The sequence below is a fragment of the Budorcas taxicolor genome, chromosome 8, assembly GCF_023091745.1.
Source record: "Budorcas taxicolor isolate Tak-1 chromosome 8, Takin1.1, whole genome shotgun sequence".
Taxonomy (NCBI): Eukaryota; Metazoa; Chordata; class Mammalia; order Artiodactyla; family Bovidae; genus Budorcas; species Budorcas taxicolor.
This window is the reverse complement of record NC_068917.1, coordinates 96,929,531-96,942,421: the sequence shown is the minus strand read 5'-3', so window position 1 is coordinate 96,942,421 and position 12,891 is coordinate 96,929,531. Positions and strand designations below refer to the sequence as shown.

At 37.5% G+C, this 12,891-nt stretch overlaps 1 protein-coding gene across 1 annotated transcript; it reads right to left on the bottom strand.

Moving 5' to 3' along the window:
* Window positions 1–2,849: 2,849 nt before the first annotated feature.
* LOC128052178 (olfactory receptor 13C7-like) lies at window positions 2,850–3,810 on the bottom strand. The gene is given in 2 exon segments (XM_052644644.1): window positions 2,850–3,350; window positions 3,352–3,810. Coding segments are annotated over 2 exon segments (960 nt in total).
* Between the last annotated feature and the right edge of the window lie 9,081 nt (window positions 3,811–12,891).

The window sequence follows — 12,891 nt, the reverse complement described above, 5'->3', positions numbered from 1 at the left end:
AGGTTCTGAGCCAAAAGGCAGAACCGACTTGAAGACAGAGTTTGGGGTAAATGCATAGTACATTAGCATAGCTTAAGATAAACATTTCCATAAGAAAAAGGCAATGGTTAACTTCAAGTGAAACCAGGTGTCATTATGGCAACACAGAATTTTAAGAGAAACCTCCTTTTAAATTTGTATAGAGAAGGAAAAAAATATCCCTAGTTTGTTTCTTCCTGCCGCTTAAGGGAGATAAAAATGTCTGACACTTGCAGGCTATTTCCTCCATTTGGAGACCCCTGGCCTTCCTGCCTGTTACCCTCTCAGAAGGAAAGTTATGACCAACCTAGATAGTATATTCAAAAGCAGAGACATTACTTTTCCAACAAAAGTCCGTCTAGTCAAGGCTATGGTTTTTCCTGTGGTCATGTATGGATGTGAGAGTTGGACTGTGAAGAAAGCTGAGCGCCGAAGAATTGATGCTTTTGAACTGTGGTGTTGGAAAAGACTCTTGAGAGTCCCTTGGACTACAAGGAGATCCAACCAGTCCATTCTGAAGGCGATCAGCCCTGGGATTTCTTTGGAGGGAATGATGCTGAAGCTGAAACTCCAGTACTTTGGCCACTTGATGTGAAGAGTTGACTCACTGGAAAAGACCCTGATGCTGGGAGGGATTGGGGGCAGGAGGAGAAGGGGATGACAGAGGATGAGAGGGCTGGATGGCATCACTGACTCGATGGACGTGGGTCTGGGTGAACTCCAGGAGTTTGTGATGGACAGGGAGGCCTGGCGTGCTGCGATTCATGGAGTCGCAAAGAGTCGGACACGACTGAGTGACTGAACTGAACTGAATTGAATATTCTACTGGGGCTTCCCTGATGGTTCAATGGTAAAGGTCCCCCTGCCAATTCAGGACACACAGATTCGATCTCTGGGTCAGGAAGATCCCCAGGAGAAGAAAATGGCAACCCACTCCAGTATTCTTGCCTGAGAAGTCTCTTAGACAGAGAATTTGGCAGGGGAGAGTCTATCAGTTCCCAAAAGTTTTGGACATAGCAAACAAACAATAATGATATTCACACATATATATATATACACGCACACATTACATCTTCTTTATCCATTCATCAGCTGATGGACACTTAGTTTGCTTCCATATCTTGGCAATTGTAAACAGTGCTTTCACTGTGGGTAAATTTGGAAGTATTTTTCAGAAGATAAAACATTTAAATTTTCTTTAATTAGATGCCTGTGTTGTCACCATAGGAGAAATATGATAATGGAGATGAAGTGACATATACTATTGTCCTTAAGTGTGAAAGAACAGGATATATTTGGATAACTACATAGTGCATGTAGCATAGTGTAGCAGACTGGGTAGAAGAAACACAGCAAGAGAAAGAAGGAATATATATATATACTAGAAAAATGAGGTTGGGACTGATCAAGTCCCTAGTAAAACAAAGATGAGTAATAAACAGAAAAACATGAACTCAAGTAGTTCTCTCAAAAAGGGAAATGAAAAAATACATATTTTTAATTGTTAAAAATTAAACCTGGATATTTCTAGAAATGTTTAATTTCAATTTTTTTCTGTTTTCTGAAAGTTTTCTCTCACTTCATGGACAAGTTGTCCCTGCATTTTTATGCTATTTTCATAAATGATGAAGTTAGATTCAGTTCAGGTCAGTCGCTTAGTCGTGTACGACTCTTTGCAACCCCATGAATCACAGCACGCCAGGCCTCCCTGTCGATCACCATCTCCCGGAGTTCACTCAGACTCACGTCCATCGAGTCTGTGATGCCATCCAGCCATCTCATCCTCTGTCGTCCCCTTCTCCTCCTGCCCTCAATCCCCCCCAACATCAAAGTCTTTTCCAAAGAGTCAACTCTTTGCATGAGGTGGCCAAACTACTGGAGCTTCAGCTTTAGCATCATTCCTTCTAAAGAAATCCCAGGGTTGATCTCCTTCAGAATGGACTGGTTGGATCTCCTTGTAGTCCAAGGGACTCTCAAGAGTCTTCTCCAACAGCACAGTTCAAAAGCATCAATTCTTCAGCGCTCAGCCTTCTTCACAGTCCAACTCTCACATCCATGCATGACCACAGGAAAAACCATAGCCTTGACTAGATGGACCTTTGTTGGAAAAGTAATGTCTCTGCTTTTGAATATGCTATCTAGGTTGGTCATAACTTTCCTTCCAAGGAGTAAGCGTCTTTTAATTTCATGGCTGCAGTCACCATCTGCAGTGATTTTGGAGCCCCCCAAAATAAAGTCTGACACTGTTTCCACTGTTTCCCCATCTATTTCCCATGAAGTGATGGGTTGGATGCCATGATCTTCGTTTTCTGAATGTTGAGCTTTAAGCCAACTTTTTTGCTCTCCTTTTTCACTTTCATCAAGAGGCTTTTTAGCTCCTCTTCACTTTCTGCCATAAGGGTGGTGTCATCTGCATATCTGAGGTTATTGATATTTCTCCCAGCAATCTTGATTCCAGCTTGTGCTTCTTCCAACCCAGTGTTTCTCATGATGTACTCTGCATATAAGTTAAATAAGCAGGGTGACAATATACAGCCTTGATGTACTGCTTTTCCTATTTGGAACCAGTCTGTTATTCCATGTCTGGTTCTAACTGTTGCTTCCTGACCTGCATACAGATTTCTCAAGAGGCAGGTTAGGTGGTCTGGTATTCCCATCTCTTTCAGAATTTTCTACAGTTGATTGTGATCCACACAGTCAAAGGCTTTGGCATAGTCAATAAAGCAGCCCAACTCTTAAATTCTGTGATTTTACATATAGCCTTTATTTTCTTTGTTCTGCTTATACTGAAAACCTTGCCTCCAATATATGAGCTCATTTTGTGCATAAATTCAAAGATGCAAATTTCTCATTCTTTCCTCCAGAACCAGTCTAGCTATCAATTTTCTCATAGCGCTATGCACTTCTGTATTCCTCAGGCTATAGATGATAGGATTGAGCATCGGTGTGATTATTCCATAGAACAGGGCAATCAGTTTGTCAAAAGCAGCGTCTTTGGACTTTGGCTTCATATACATGAAGAGGATTGTCCCATAAAACACAGTCACCACCATTATGTGGGCTGAGCAGGTGGAAAAAGCCTTTTTTCTTCCTTCAGCTGAATTGATTCTTAGTACAGTAGAAAGGATGAAAATGTAGGAGATACAAATCAACAGTAATGGAACAAACAAAAATATTACATTGCCCAACATGATAGTAATCTCATTCAAGGATACATCTGTGCAAGCTAGCTTGACAAAAGCCAATATTTCACAAACAAAATGATTGATGACATTTTTTCCACAGAAGGGCAACTGTACTGCAAGAATTGTTTCTGTCAATGCGTTGTGCGTTGAAAAAGCCCAGTCCCCAGGAGAGAGCTGCCATCTGAATACAAAGTGCCTTGTTCATGATGATAGGGTATCTCAGAGGGTTGCAGATGGCTATGTAACGGTCATATGCCATCACTGCTAGAAGTACACACTCTGTTGACCCCATTGTGTAAGAGACAGACATTTGAACAACACATCTAGTGAAGGAGATAGTTTTTTTCTCCGACAGAAAGTGTATCAGCATTGAGGGGATAAAGGAAGATGTGTACCAAATGTCAAGGAAGGAAAGATTACAGAGAAAGAAGTACATAGGGGTGTGAAGGTGGGAATCCAGGAGGGTGAGGATGATCAAAGTGCTGTTCCCCAGGAGAATCACCAGGTACATCAACAAACACATCACAAAAAGGAGTTTTTCTGCTCTTGGATACTCAGAAAGTCCCTGTAGAATGAACTCAATGTCAGTCCAATTGGTCCTTTCCATTTCACATTTTCATACCTGGAGTAATCCAGAAGAGATGCGGATTTAAGGAGTCTATACAGGATTATAATATGAAGTAAGAGAATATTGGAGGAAGGGCAACAGGTCAGTATTAGCTGGCTGGGTTTACAGTTGTGAGTTTAGATTTTTAATTTTTTCTTTTAGCTCATCTGTCAGGGAATAGAAGAAAGACAATAATTATGTTGGTAGTTTATTAACACTACAAACTGAATATTCCATTTCTGACATTATGATGCCCAAATTCTGAGTCAGGGAAGAACTATTTAATAAATACTTGTTCTTCTTGATTCAGACTTTGAATATCATCATTTTGGAAATAACATGCTTAACTTCTTAAAAATATTGATTTATGATTTTATATCATGCCAGTCATTAACAAGAACATTGGTTTAGGGTTTTACAATTTATGAAAATTTTCATCATACTTATTTTATCATCACTATAATTCTCTGAGGGAGATTAAGTTCATAACGGTAAGAAGCATTTTAAAACACAGTAGGTAAACAAACTACTATTCAGTTCTAAATTTTCTGACTTCACATCCCCCCTTTTAAATTACTTGATTATTGCCCTCAAAATTATAAAAGCTGTCCGAGTGGGAGTGTCTAAGCACCTTTTAGAATAATGCTCTCCAGATGATTCTATTGTATAGCTGAGGAAGAAAATACCCATCCAAATTTTAGTATACAGATGAATCACATGGGAAACTTTGGTAAAAGACTCTCAATCAGTGGATCTGAAGTGGGTTTTAAGATCTGTATTCATTAACATGCTTTCAGATGTTGATGTTGCTTGTGTATAAGCACATGAATAGCAAGGCCTTTTAAATCATCTCTCTTTGATATGTTTGGAACTTGCCATTGGGGTTTCAGTTCTATGTAGGATTGAAATTGAACAGCAGACAATACAAAACTAAACATTTTGGTGAGACTTCTGTGTAAGTGTATTGCAGTTTGTTTCGGATTTCTTAGTTTTTAGAAATACAAACAACAAAATCACACATAGAACAGTTTGCCCTTTATTTCTGTCCATATGAAAGTCGTTCCTTTTCCATTTGCTGAATTTGCAATTAAGCTCAATATTTTCCAAGAAAGGAAGTTAAGATTATACCAGACCACCTTACCTGCTTCCTGAGAAATCTGTATGCAGATTAAGAAGCAACAGTTAGAACCAGACATGGAAAAACAGACTGGTTTCAAATCGGGAAAGGAGTACGTCAAGGCTGTATATTGTCACCCTGCTTATTTAACTTCTATGCAGAGTACATGATGCAAAATGCTAGACTGGATGAAGAACAAGCTGGAATCAAGATTGCCGGGAGAAATATCAATAACCTCAGATATGCAGATGACACCACCCTTATGGCAGAAAGCAAAGAAGAACTAAAGAGCCTCTTGATGAAAATGAAAGAAGAGAGTGAATAAGTTGGCTTAAAGCTCAACATTCAGAAAACTAAGATCATGGCATCCGAACCCATCACTTCATGGCAAACAATGGAAACAATGGAAACAGTGACAGGCTTTATTTACTTGAGCTCTAAAATCACTGCACATGGTGACTGCAGCCATAAAATTAAGAGATGCTTACTCCTTGGAAGAAAAGCTATACCAACCTAGATAGCATATTAAAGAGCAGAGATAGTACTTTGCCAACAAAGGTCTGTCTAGTCAAAGCTATGGTTTTTCCAGTAGTCATGTATGGATATGAGAGTTCAACTATAAAGCACACTGAGTGCTAAAGAATTGATGCTTTTGCACTGTGGTGTTGGAGAAGACTCTTGAGAGGCCCTTGGACAGCAAGGAGACCAAACAAGTCCATCCTAAAGGAAATCAGTTCTGAATATTCATTGGAAGGACTGATGCTGAAGCTGAAACTCCAACAGTTTGGCCACCTGATGGAAAGAACTGACTCATTTGAAAAGACTCTGATTCTGGGAAAGATTGAAGGCAGGAGGAGAATGGGATGTCAGAGGATGAGATAGTTGGATGGCATCATGAACTCAATAGGCATGAGTTTGAGCAAGCTCTGGGAGACGGTGAAGGACAGGGAAGCCTGGCGTGTTACTGTCCATGGTGCTCCAAAGAGTTGGACATGACTGAGAGACTGAACTGAACTGAACAAGGTCAGAGTTGTGTGCTATAGAGTGTAGAGAAAATGACTTTAATTTGAAAAAAATCTAAAGAGCAGATATTAGTATATGATATTTTTCCCTGTAACAACTAAGTAAAACTGGGTTTAATTTTGAAAACACTTCGTCATTCTCAAGATATTCTACCTAGATTAAAAAATATTCCTAGAGAAAAAAAGTTGATCGAATAGATGGGTTTTTACTTAGGGTTTTCAAAAAGTAGTTATGTTTCCAGTATAGGACTAGCTATTTCTGTGATAGTCATTTGCCAATGAGCTATACTGCTTTCTATGAAAACACTAGTTTACAATGGTGAGACAATTCATTCAAAATAATAGAATATTTACGTATCTATTGACTATAGAAAGGAGATTGCTGTTGTTTAGTCTCCAAGTCTTATCTGACTCTTTTGTGACTTCATGGACTATGGCCCAGCGAGCTCCTCTGTCCATAGAAAGGAGGACACACATTAAATTCAGGCTGCACCCTACTTTGTAGGCATACATTTCAAAAAGGGTAGCAAGTGTCACGACCAAGATAATCACGATGGTGTGATCACTCACCTAGAGCCAGACATCCTGGAATGTGAAGTCAAGTGGGCCTTAGAAAGCATCACTATGAATGAAGCTAGTGGAGGTGATGGAATTCCAGTGGAGCTATTTCAAATCCTGAAAGATGATGCTGTGAAAGTGCTACACTCAATATGCCAGCAAATCTGGAAAACTCAGCAGTGGCCACAGGATTGGAAAAGGTCAGTTTTCATTCAATGCCAAAGAAAGGCAATGCCAAAGAATGCTCAAACTACCACACAATTGCACTCATCTCACATGCTAGTAAAGTAATGCTCAAAATTCTCCAAGCCACGCTTCAGCAATACATGAACCGTGAACTCCCTGATGTTCAAGCTGGTTTTAGAAAAGGGAGAGGAACCAGAGATCAAATTGCCAACATCCTCTGGATCATGGAAAAAGCAAGAGAGTTCCAGAAAAATATCTATTTCTGCTTTATTGACTATGCCAAAGCCTCTGACTCTGTGGATCCCAATAAACTGTGGAAAATTCTGAAAGAGATGGCAATACCAGACCACCTGACCTGCTTCTTGAAACAACTACATGCAGGTCAGGAAGCAACAGTTAGAACTGGACATGGGACAACAGACTGGTTACAAATAGGAAAAGGAGTATGTCAAGGCTGTATATTGTCACTCTGCTTATTTAACTTATATGCAGAGTACATCATGAGTAACACTGGGCTGGAACAAGCACAAGCTGGAATCAAGCTTGCCGGGAGAAATATCAATAACCTCAGATATGTAGATGACACCACCCTTATGACAGAAAGTGAAGAGGAACTAAAGAGCCTCTTGCTGAAAGTGAAAGTGGACAGTGAAAAAGTTGGCTTAAAGCTCAACATTCAGAAAACAAAGATCATGGCATCTGGCCCCATCACTTATTGGGAAATAGATGGGGAAACAGTGGAAACTGAGTCAGACTTTATTTTTCTGGGCTCCAAAATCACTGCAGATGGTGATTGCAGCCATGGAATGAAAAGACGCTTACTCCTTGGAAGGAAAGTTATGACCAACCTAGATAGCATATTCAAAAGCAGAGACATTACTTTTCCAACAAAGGTCCCTCTAGTCAAGGCTATGGTTTTGCCTGTGGTCATATATGGATGTGAGAGTTGGACTGTGAAGAAAGCTGAGTGCTGAAGAATTGATGCTTTTGAACTGTGGTGTTGGAGAAGACTCTTGAGAGTCCCTTGGACTGCAAGGACATCCAACCAGTCCATTCTGAAGGAGATCAGCCCTAGGATTTCTTTGGAAGGAATGATGCTGAAGCTGAAACTCCAGTACTTTGGCCACCTCATGCGAAGAGTTGACTCATTGGAAAAGACTCTGATGCTGAGAGGGATTGGGGCCAGGAGGAGAAGGGGATGACAGAGAATGAGATGGCTGGATCGCATCACTCACTGACTCGATGCACGTGAGTATGAGTGAACTGCGGGAGATGGTGATGGACAGGGAGGCCTGGCGTGCTGCAACTCATGGGGGCGCCAAGAGTCAGACACGACTGAGCGACTGAACTGAACTGAACTGAACTGAGCAAGTGTTGGGTAGGCCAGGATATATCTTTACTTGGTAGTAAGATTGGAGCTTGATTGACTATAGGTACACATACCAAATGACTTTGAGAATAAAATTCTGATAGCAGAATTTCAGTCATCTGGGACTTGAATGTACTTCAGTTTCCGGAGGACAGATGTGAATCAGGTCAACAACCTCTTTTTAGAAACATCTTATAATCCTGATTCCTATTTGGAAATTACTTATAGTAAATAAATGTATTGTACATGAGGTATCCTAGTAGCCCTTTGATAATTTCTGCAAAAAAATTTTACTTGCAGATTTTTTAAAGAGAGACCACCAATCTGCTTTAAGGCTTTCAAATGGAGGTGGAGAGGAAGGATAACAGATAATATAGAGGAGACGATTTTCATTACTCTTGCAATGCTAGAGTACCTTTTAAGAAACAGTTAACAAATACTCCATTGAATTGCATTGTGCCTGAAATGCTTTCCCCATTTAACTTTACTTCTCTGAAATGAATTCATAGAATCTGGAAACAAGATTCTATAAAATGAAGATTTTAAAGGGTCCTTGGTAATTTATAATACAATCATTTTCCATGGTATCTGTATATTGGAAGTTATCTTTTAAAACAGTTTTTCATTCTTGTCTAATGCAAGGAGAATTGTTAGATAATCATAGTACACTTATTTTTGGTCATTATTCATATTTTAATATGACATTTGTGATAAATTTCCACTAACCCCAAAATTACATTTAAATTATTTTAGAATGACTGATAACAAAACAATTATAGTATTATTTGAAAGATCAAAATCTAAACCAAGATCACCTAGATAGAATTGAAAGACTGGAAAGAATTATCAAAACATTAATGGATATCTTAGACACTTTTTTCCTAATTTCTGAATTACCTAAATTCTAAAATAAATATGCAAAAGGAAAATTGTAATGAAAAAGAGAAAGACACTGAAGTAGGTGTCAAATTATATTAGGAAGATTAACTCAGAGTAAAATATGCTAAAACAATTTAAACATTACAGTGGTTGTCTCATGTGTCTAGATACTAAACATTAAGGCTGAGTTGTACTGGTGCATCTTGTCTAGTTATCCATAGGAAGCTACTATTTCTGGTAGACCTGGTGCATTTATGATCCTTACTCTCTAAATCTTGCAGGTTAACAGTGTTAATTATTTTTGGAGTGAACCAAGATAAAGAATTTGAGTTCTTAGTCATTAATATAATCTCAAAAGAGATTTCAGATCCATGGTCCCTAGAATAGAATTGTCACTCAGTTCAGTTCAGTTCAGTGACTCAGTCATGACCGACTCTTTGCAACCCCATGAATTGCAGCACGCCAGGCTTCCCTGTCCATCACCAACTCCCGAAGTTCACTCAGACTCACGTCCATCGAGTCAGTGATGCCATCCAGCCATCTCATCCTCTGTCATCCCATTCTCCTCCTGCCTCCAATCCCTCCTAGCATCAGAATCTTTTCCAAAGAGTCAACTCTTTGCGTGAGGTGGCCAAAGTACTGGAGTTTCAGCTTTAGCATCATTCCCTCCAAAGAAATCCCAGGGCTGATCTCCTTCAGAATGGACTGGTTGGATCTCCTTGCAGTCCAAGGGACTCTCAAGAGTCTTCTCCAACACCATAGTTCAAAAGCATCAATTCTTCGGCACTCAGCCTTCTTCACAGTCCAACTCTCACATCCATACATGACCACAGGAAAAACCATAGCCTTGACTAGACGGACCTTAATCGGCAAGTAATGTCTCTGGTTTTGAACATGCTATACACTAGAAGATGATATTCTTATTTATTGAGGCTTTGAACTGACCTAAATCTTAGTTGTCCTCTAATCCTTCTCACCCAACTCCTGGTGTTTTAGAGTAATCACTCTGTGGTTCCATGCTGTGAGGTTTCATTCAGGCACTCCTTTACTGTTGTAACAAACCTAAAGAAAAGTCTGTGACTTTTTTATTCAAGACAGAAGTTAAGCTCTCTAATTTTCTAGAAAGATCCCTAACTTTCTAGATTTTTTTTACACTTTTATTTACTTGGTTACTTGAAGATCTAATATTTAAAGTTCTAAGATTTTTCATTGAAAAGCAGATACCATCTATACTGTAAATTCTCACTAGAGGATGTAATTCTGTTATCCTGTCCAGTTCTTCTAAATAGATCAATTAAGACAATTGATATTGTGAAAAATTAAGTAGAGTTACCAACTTTTATTCTGTAGGTTTTATAAACTCTGATCTTCAATTAACATACCACATGGAAAGATGTATTATTTTAGCTCACAAGGAGAAGAGTAATTGACAACATGTGAGGTCCTAGTCTGTATTAGGCACTTCAAATAATTTTTAACATTTATCTTTCAGAATAATTCAAAATTATTTTCCATATTTTAACAGTGAAGAAATTAATTTGATATTTCAAAATTCAAATACAATTACAATGTCTTATAGTTGGTAAATACCAGAATTATTATTTGAACCCTTATCTTTATTTTTTTTAATAGGTATTTAATTTATTTTATATGAAAAAAATTTTCAGACTACTATTTTTGTGCTGTTTTTCAAGGTAGAAAGTGTTCCAGTTATGCAGTTTTTTCCATACAAAATGAACCAGGAGCTCAACATCAAAATGCAGTTTTAATTAAGTTTAAATCTGTATCTTTACAGTCCCCAAACCCCTATTTTTATTGCTATGTCAAAATGCTTACATAAGTATGAATTTTTAAATAAAAGCACAATTTAAAATGATGCACTCAAGTTTTTTCAGGGGCCCATATGATAAATACACACATAAAATGTACATTTACCTCTGAAAACATTGAAGACATTCATCATATTCCACTTATGAAGACATTATTCTAATGATGAACTCATATGAAAAAATATTGAAAATTTCTCTCAGGTTTAGTGTAGAGAATTAAGGTCTCAGTCGTGGAATTTGATTAATTATATAAATGAAAGTTCAAAAACTTTTAATACTTTTTTTTTTGCTTTGGCCTTCTGAGGATCAGACTAACCCTCATGATTATTTCTTCCCTTTGTTGCTTTTTTTTGGGGGGGGGGGCGCGGTTCTAATCCTGTTTTTATTACAAACATCTTTAATTACATGTATCCTCAAGCTCTTATTGAACATAGTTTATGTGTGAATAATATATAAATCACCAGGCATTCTTTCTCCAGATGCTTTTTACTTAAAATTTGTGAACTCAATACTTCGCAATACTCAAATGCATAGCCATTGAAAGCAAAAGTGTTAGCTGCTCAGTCCTATCTGACTTTGCAGCCCCATGAGCTGTAGCCCACTAAGCTTCTCTGTCCATGGGATTCTCCAAGCAAGAATACTGCAGTGATCATTTCCTTCTCTAAGAGATCTTCCCAACCTAGGGGTCGAACCTGGGTCTCCTGCATTGCAGGCAGATTCTTTACCACCTGAGCCATCAGGGAAGCCTAAGTCTATTATTTATGAAGGTCTTTTGCATTGCAAACTACTTTCTTTTCCTCACAGTCTCTCCCATGGAAAAATTTGAGATTAAAAAAAAATTTAGTTGTATCCCAGTCTTGGAGATGATGCCTGGGTTTTTATATTTGTTTCCTTTCACATAAATAAATATATACATATTTTCAAAACCTCTGAGCAATGGTAACCTCAGCTCAATATTTTTATATTTATCGATGGGATGTTTTTCTTTTAAAAAATTTAAATAAAACTTCTCTCTTTAATCTTACCTTCTGACTGAGTTTTAGTCATTCATACCATTCCATTCTATTAACTGAAAGAATTCTCATTTTTGAATTTCATTTACATTTTATCAATAAGGCCAGAAGATGCTAAACTTCAGTTGCTCCTTCCTAAAAAGAAATGGGAGAAAGAGCAGCCATGATTAGGTAATCTGTCTGTGCATGAATATTCTTAAGAGGTATGAAGGAAATAAAACATGTTAAAAAAAAATCAGTGATGCAACTCTAGATTCCCATGATTTGTCTTAGAGTTGACACTTACTCAAGAGACTCAGCTTCTTTTGGAAGCTAATTTAGCATTCATTTTTATAAACTTCTTCAGTCCCTAAGGTTGTGAGTCAGAAACTTAGAATTCTCTAGAGAAGTCCCCACTTCTGTTCATTCCAAAAACTCAATTAACCTGACTTAACAAAAACCTTCCCTAGCCATACATTTCTTGGAATTTTCTTTGAACACATCTATTTGATGACCTCAGCAAAGTTCTCAAAACACTTAAACTTTCCCTAAGTATTTGTTTTTCTTTTGCTTCCGCAGATAATGCTAGATCAATACTAATAAAATCCTAGTAAAAGAGGAAGTCATTCTACTTCTTTAAATTATTTTTATCATCCATATCCTTGTTAACTCAAAACTACATAGAAATAATTTTTCTTTATACCAGTATAGATAAAATTTAATTAGCATATTGCATTTTAAATCAATAATTTTATGTGACTTTGCAGTCTTTATAACCTTTCTCTCTAATATTTGAAGAATAATCTAACCTTAATTTTAATACTGTTGGATATTTTAATATTATTTTAATATTTTGAGATTTTGATATAATGATCATTGATATCTTTGTAATCTGCTTTCCTTCTACTAGAAATAACATAAGGTTAACCTCTAGTGATGTGATTATAGAATGGAAAGATGTGAATTGAGAGAATTCTTGATACATTTGCAAAATTATTTTTCCAAAGCTTAACATTTTACTGTGCCACTGCAGTATTTGCACAGACTATTTTTTGCATATTTTCTAGAACCAGAAATGGTATCTATTCTTTTCTGTTTATATAAAACATTACTTTGTTTTACTTTTTAT